Source organism: Mus caroli, unplaced genomic scaffold (assembly GCF_978045245.1).
Source record: "Mus caroli unplaced genomic scaffold, Mus_caroli_1 scaffold_12, whole genome shotgun sequence".
NCBI lineage: Eukaryota > Metazoa > Chordata > Mammalia > Rodentia > Muridae > Mus > Mus caroli.
In genome coordinates, this window is record NW_028227267.1 from 65,460,586 (window position 1) to 65,467,179 (window position 6,594).

A 6,594-nucleotide genomic window follows, 5' to 3' on the forward strand; every position below is an offset into this window, starting at 1 on the left:
TCTTTCTTTGAATCATACTCCGAAAAACTAATGAATATATATGTAAATTTAAGCACATGTAAAACTAAACAAGAAAGGTATTTCTGAGAGGAAATTTTCAATCTCCTCCCCCCCCCCCCCAACCACCACCACCACCAGTTTTTCCACTTTTCCAGTGTGTGCATAATACTTTGATCAGAAAAAAAAATTAAAGTGTAAGTCAAATTGTCACAGGATTTGAGATCCCTGTGGACAAAAAGTGAGGAGTACTGAGGTCTATTTAGGGGAAACACTACAGGCACCTTTGCTAGAAGCAGGACTGCCCGCCTCTGCCACTCCCATCTCTCAACCTTGTTTCTGTCCAGGAAAAAAAAAAAAGAGAGCCGGAAGCATATTGCTTCATCATAAAGATTACATAATATGTATGTGAAATAATTATACAATTACTTAATAGCAAAAATCAAATTTGCTGAATTTTTTTTTTTACTGAAGTTTTTGTTTTTCAAAATTGTGTGCTATCTAGACCTGGGAGAGGGTTCAGAGACTAAAGATGCTTGAACAGGATTCCTAGGATGCACTAACACCCTCAAGTGGTCCACTGATCTCCATCCACTTCCATGTTTGCAGCCCCTTTCCAAGAAATAAATTTCTTAAGTTTTTGTGTTTTCTGACTGGAAAGGGATAGGTGAGTTCCTTTCATCGAGAGTTCAGGAAATAACATCTAAGTCTCTTGTGTAACTAAATTTTCGTGAGAAGATTTTAAAAACATTTTATCTGAAAATCCCTTAAATCTCATAGTGAGTTTTTTTTTTTTAAGTGATTTAAAAAAAAAAAAAAATCTTTCCATCCTGTTTTGGGAATGTAACACCAAAACCCGGTTTGTTGATCTCATTCGCATAAGCTCCAGCAGCGGAGAATTCTTGTTTACAAGCTGTTTTATTTATTATCCCTCCAGTGGACACTTTTACCCTCATGAAAACGAGATGTTCGTCCTTTGTCTCTGCACGATCATATCTGCTGACTCTCTCCGTGTTCCTAACCATTCGCACACCATGGAGACACATTATACTATGCCCAAGCTGTGTCCCAGTTCTGAAGATTTAAGACTGGGTAAAATTTCCCACTTAGACACGCTTGTACACGCTTTAAGGCAGAGAAGGGGGAAGAATCCCAGGGAAGAGATGAAATGAACCTACCTCTACACTTCTGGGGCAAGAGCTTACCTTGCTTCCCAACCAATCCAGAAATACTTAAAGATGACCAGAGCTCCCCCAACTCAATTTCCCTTCCCTGTCAAGTGACAAGACCCTGGCGTTGCTGGACTCAAAAAGAATTGCTCCTCAGGCTGTATTGGTCATTAGTATCTGGAGAAGAAACCCGGCTTTACACCAGTTGAGAACCACGGGCTTATCATATCTTGGGGACTCCCCGGCTTTCTATCCTCAGATTTTCCTTTTCCTCGAAGGTGTTAACTGGGAAAAACAGATGGGTTGGTTGCCATAAAATAGCCCCACAAGTGCCATCCAGGTAATCCAGGTAGCAGGTTCTAGCAGGCTCCCCTCAGACCGGACCCCTCGGGAGCTCTCTGTTGTTCCCTGTTGAGAAATGTCAGTAGGAACCAAACCTCCCAAAAAGATGTGGAGGGACTGAGGACCAACAGAACGGCCCAAATTACCAGTTTTTGGGTAGGAAGGCTCAGGGTTAGCACGTGGTTTCTGTGGGAACCAATGGAGAACCGCGATCTTATCACCCGGTCCTGGTGCCCCAGTCAAGGGAAGGCGCGGTCCAGGATCTTGAGTGTGCATCCCAGAATCTATTAGGACTGCCACTACAGAAGAGGAAGTTGGGGGTGCGACACCTGGCTGTGGTCGAGAACTTGTCAGCTCCTCCCCTCAGCTACGAGATGCTGCCCAGTCCTGTGGCCTCCACCCCTTTCTCGGTAGCTGACATTCTCAGGCTGGAGTGCCAACAGAAGGATTCCAAGACCCCGTCACAATGGGAGTTGCATAGGAACCCAGTAAAGCCTAGGTACCTAAGAATGAACCCGGAATCTGGATGGTCTGAGAGCGGCGACAGGGCACAAGCAGTCCCTTTTCGGTGCACCTGGGAGACAGTCCTGGAGATGGACTCGAATCCTGTGGGGGAGCCACGTAAGTAAGCGCTCTTTCCTACAGGTGTTATTGAGGGAGTGGGTCGTCAATGAGGGAGAAAGTGCATCTTTTGGGGTCCCATCCTACCGCCCCTCATTTTAGGAGTTCAAAGGGCAACCTCTCTGTTTCTAGTCCATGAATTTTGGGATGTTTCTTCCCACAGTCGCCCCTCTAATAACCACAAAGAGGGGATGGAGCCAGGTTATGAGAGCTCCCCTCCCCATACCTCATCACCACTGCCCTTACCTGACTAGCCTGAACCTTCCTGGATGAACCATCCTGGAGCATGTTGATTTATCTGGACATGTGCACGCGCGCGCACGCGCGCGGGCATGCACACACACACACACGCACACGCACACGCACACGCACACGCACACACACACACGTTTCTTATCTCCCATTTCCTCTACAGAAAAGTGTGTATGTGTGTGTGTGTGTGTGTGTGTGTGTGTGTGTGTGTGTGTGTTGCTTTCCGAGTGAACCTGAGGGTGCTTAAGAATAGGGGACCTTAGTTGGAGATGACCCCCTCAGAATCATGGATCTTGGTCCAAGGAATTTGTAATCTGGTAACTTATATAACAATCCAGGTGGTGTTTATAGGCAGGGAAGGCCTGCCATTGGAAAGAATGAAATGAACTGTCTTCTCACCCAGCCTCCAGGCCCTTCTGAGTATTCCCACCAGACTGAGATGGGGAAGGAAATAGTTTGTCACAACCAGCCTACCCTACCAAGCCAGACCACAGATAATCAAGGCCACAATCTAGCCTAGTAAAAGGTAATCTTTGAGTTATCCTCTGACTTGAGGCTTTTTATCACTGGTCCCCCAAAAGAGAACATTAAATTTTGTTCCGTTCAAAAAGAAATGTATGGGTTTTTTTTGTAGTGGACACTAAATATTGAGTTCCCTGGGCATGGGTCTGTTAACTTAGAGTTGCTTTTAGCTTTGCTAGAAAAGGTTGTTTCTCTCCCAACTGCTCCAGCCCCAGCCCACCCAGAGGTCCTTTAACTGGAAACCCACGGCAACCTGTCCTCTACCACTGTGACAGCCGCCCAGGTCCCACCCCAGCCTGGCTGAGGGCTGTTGGTCAGGGAAATGGGTCATCTGATAAACTTCACCAAAAAGACAAGGGACCTGCCTTCCCATCTGAATCTGTGCTTTCCTCAAAGCAGGGCTCAGGGCTCTCTAATTGTTCTAAGAGGGCACAGGGCTCTAACACCTTTTTATCTGTTTGGCTACTGGGTTTGGGTTTTGTGATTTAACCTTTAATGTGTCCATTGTTGTGAGAGAAAGTAAAGAATCAATTTTCATTGTGTAAAAATGAAATTCAAGGAAGCCAGATGACACTCCTTATTCAGTCCCCTCTGTCCTACGGAAGCTATGTTCTATCAAACCCAGTTCATAAACTGAGTTTATTTTCAGTATTCAACTTGAATGATCTCAGTTTGAGATAATTTTCATAATTTTGGAGACCCCACAGTTAAAGTTTCTATTAAGTTTCTATTAAGTTTTGTTTTGGGATTTACCTGTGTGGGGGCGCTTTTCCTGATGGGGGCTTGGATCCTATCACTAGCCTGGGGCTGGATATGTAGATCTGGCTAACGCAGACCGTAAAGGAGTTATGCTTACTGCCTTTGCTTAATGGGGGCTTTCAATTGGAGTGTCTTGCTTGCTCTACAGTATTGCTGGAGGTTAGTCTCGTTTGTATTTTTAAAAAATAAAACAAACCTCTTTCCTCCCTCTTTGGTGCCCTCCATTTCTTTAAGCGCATACGCCTCCGGGAGAAAAATGTTTTCTCTCAATCTTTTTAAACAGTCATTTTCCCTAGAGGTTGTGCGCAGGGCTGGGGTTGAGAATCAAGATCCCAACCGGGAGCCAGCGGGACCTCTTGAGGACCTTCTGCCTGTCTTGCACTCTCTTCGTTCCCTTCTGTGTCCCCGAATTTCTCTCTTGTGCGTGTCTCTCCACCATCCGTGGAGACCAAAGGGATCTTAAGGCAAGAGAAACGGGCAGCAGGAGAGAAGAGGTTGCATCTAGGCGGACTTGGACATAGTCACAGCCTGGCTAGGGAAAAAAGTACCCAGTTGCCAAAGGGACCCTAGAAGAGGAAGAGACTTTTTTAAAGCCAAAATGTGGATCTCAGCTTCACAAATCAAAGAGAACCTCTATTTCCAAGCTGAGCGTAGGGATCAGGAAATACCCGGGTTTTAATTCACTCAGAGAATACCTTGTTCTTAATTCACATCTGTGTTTGTAAAGTGTGTTTGAAATCCAGCCCCATTCTGATAGGCCCGCTCACATTTTAAGATTCCTCACACTCTTGGACTACCAGACACAACGGAAGACAAGAAACATATCTGATCCGAAGTCTACTATTTGCGAAACGAAATGTAGACCGGGACTCACAGCGTACCAGACTTTATTCAGGCTCTGGAGGGTACAAAAGCCTCAGAGATCGGAGAAATAGGGCATTCGGAAAAGGGTAGAGAAGAGTAAGAGGACAGAAGGATGCTCAGCTGCAGGGGGGAGGGCGGTCTAGTGGAAACCTGAGCCTGATGCTGGCTGTTGATGGTGTTCCTTCCATGTGACTTTAGAAACTTCCCCGAGCACGATCTCCCCACTTGGAACCAGGAACCCGATGACCGAGCGCGGCGTGGGTAACCTGAGCGGCGACATGCGCCGAGGCGGTCCGGTTCCAACCAGAACGCGGCCACAGCGGAAGTCCCGCGTGCTATTCTCGCAGGCCCAAGTGCTGGCCCTGGAGCGGCGCTTCAAGCAGCAGCGATACCTGACTGCGCCCGAGCGTGAGCACTTGGCCAGCGCGCTGCAGCTCACGTCCACGCAGGTCAAGATCTGGTTCCAAAACCGGCGCTACAAGTCCAAGAGTCAGCGCCAGGACCAGACTCTGGAACTAGCGGGCCACCCGCTAGCACCGCGCCGGGTAGCAGTGCCAGTACTGGTACTGGACGGCAAGCCCTGCCTGGATCCTGACGTAGCCGCATTCCTGGGTCCCTACAAAGCCACCTCGGCCTATTCCTGCTTCGGTGGCTACGCGGGCACTCCCTACGACGCTAGTTATGCGAGCCGCTGCACCGGCGCCGGCCCCGGGCCGCTCACACCACTGGCCAGCTCTGGCTTCAGCCCAGGTGGCCAAAGTGCGGCCCCGCAGGGCCATTTGCCCGCCAAGCTTCAGGGAGTCACGGCCTGGTAAAAAGCCTGAGCTTACCTACTGCCATTCAGTGCGGTGCCTGATGCCTGGTCACCTCCCCTTCCTGCTGGTCGCAGCGGGGCTGGAAAGCACTACCCACCTTACTGGTCTCAGAACTGAAATGCTTGGAGGAGCGGCTCCTGAAGACCTTGAGAACATTGTTTCCCTCGGAAGTGTAACCACCTAGCCACGTAGATGCTGTGCAGAAAGACTAGCACAAGAAATTAATAAATCATATTCCCTTGCCCTTCTGGCCTAGAAAAGTAATAGAAGCAACCGTGTACTGCATTATGGATAGATCCTGGCTCTGGGATTAAACCACGTTAAACTTCCACGCTCTCCCACCTAAGGGGAAGCTGTGGGAGAAAGCAAAGAGGATGGAGGGCTCTCAGTAGTGAAAGCCAGAAGCAGGCTTAGATCTGTCCAGTTAGGAAACGGTCACCTTTTCTGGCAAGAGCAAATGAGATTTGGCTGCCGCCTTTCAGGGCTTTGTTATTTAGCTGGGCTGAGGAAGGGCAATGAAAACAGAAGGTGAGCTGTATACTGTGTGTCAGATAGGGAAAATCTAACATAAAGTCCCCAACCGCCAACTGTCGGTCTTTCCTGACAGATTTTTCTGGACATAACCTCCAGAGAAAAAATGCAGCCGAACCCTGTACTTAAGAGAAGGCTGTGGAGAGAAGGTGGGTGACTTTCGCTGAAGAGTGTCTGGGTAGGACTGTTTCCCCTGGAGAGGCCTGGGCTTTGCTATGGAAAGGTCCGATATATGGCAAGTTCAAATGTTTGCAGAGGTGCAAACCTTAGAACCACAGTCCTATCCCAGTAGTTTGAGCTACAAATCAAAGCATGCATTTGGGAGTTTGGGAGTTAGACAATGAACTGCAGTTCCATTGCGTGGCCTCCCTTTCCTTTCAAACGTGGACTAGAGACACACAGTGATGTGATGACCCTGAGTCACCCTGCAGACCTTGCAGGGCGCTGTGACACCCCTATTTGGTCAGCCTCCAACATAAAAACAATGACCTAACCTGATTCACATACAACCCTGAGGGAACTCCTTCTTCCTGAAGACACTGAGGAACTCTGGGTCTCTCAGGACACTAAAGGTTTCTTCCACAAGGAAAGGGGGAGCAAGAAAAGCTCTCTTCTCCCTCTCCTTCCCTGCACTGAGCCCAGAAGTGTTGCTTTGAAAAGTGCAGACACACACACACACACACACACACACACACACACACAGCCTTGGAAGTCCCCAGCCC

General features: G+C 48.3%; 1 protein-coding gene across 3 annotated transcripts; it reads left to right on the top strand.

Annotated features, from left to right (window-relative positions):
- Nucleotides 1–1,667: 1,667 nt before the first annotated feature.
- Nkx2-6 (NK2 homeobox 6) lies at nt 1,668–5,574 on the top strand. Of its 3 annotated transcripts, none has more exons than XM_021181907.2 (2): nt 1,668–2,129; nt 4,725–5,574. In XM_021181907.2, exons 1-2 carry the CDS (start codon nt 1,883–1,885, stop codon nt 5,339–5,341), a joined length of 864 nt encoding a protein of 287 aa, XP_021037566.1. In that variant the 5' UTR covers nt 1,668–1,882; the 3' UTR covers nt 5,342–5,574. The 3 variants fall into 3 exon arrangements, with proteins under 3 accessions (XP_021037566.1, XP_021037567.1, XP_029324572.1); XM_021181908.2 differs by having other exon boundaries at nt 2,089–2,133; XM_029468712.2 differs by lacking the exon at nt 1,668–2,129 and adding an exon at nt 2,847–2,907.
- The last annotated feature ends 1,020 nt before the right edge of the window (nt 5,575–6,594 follow it).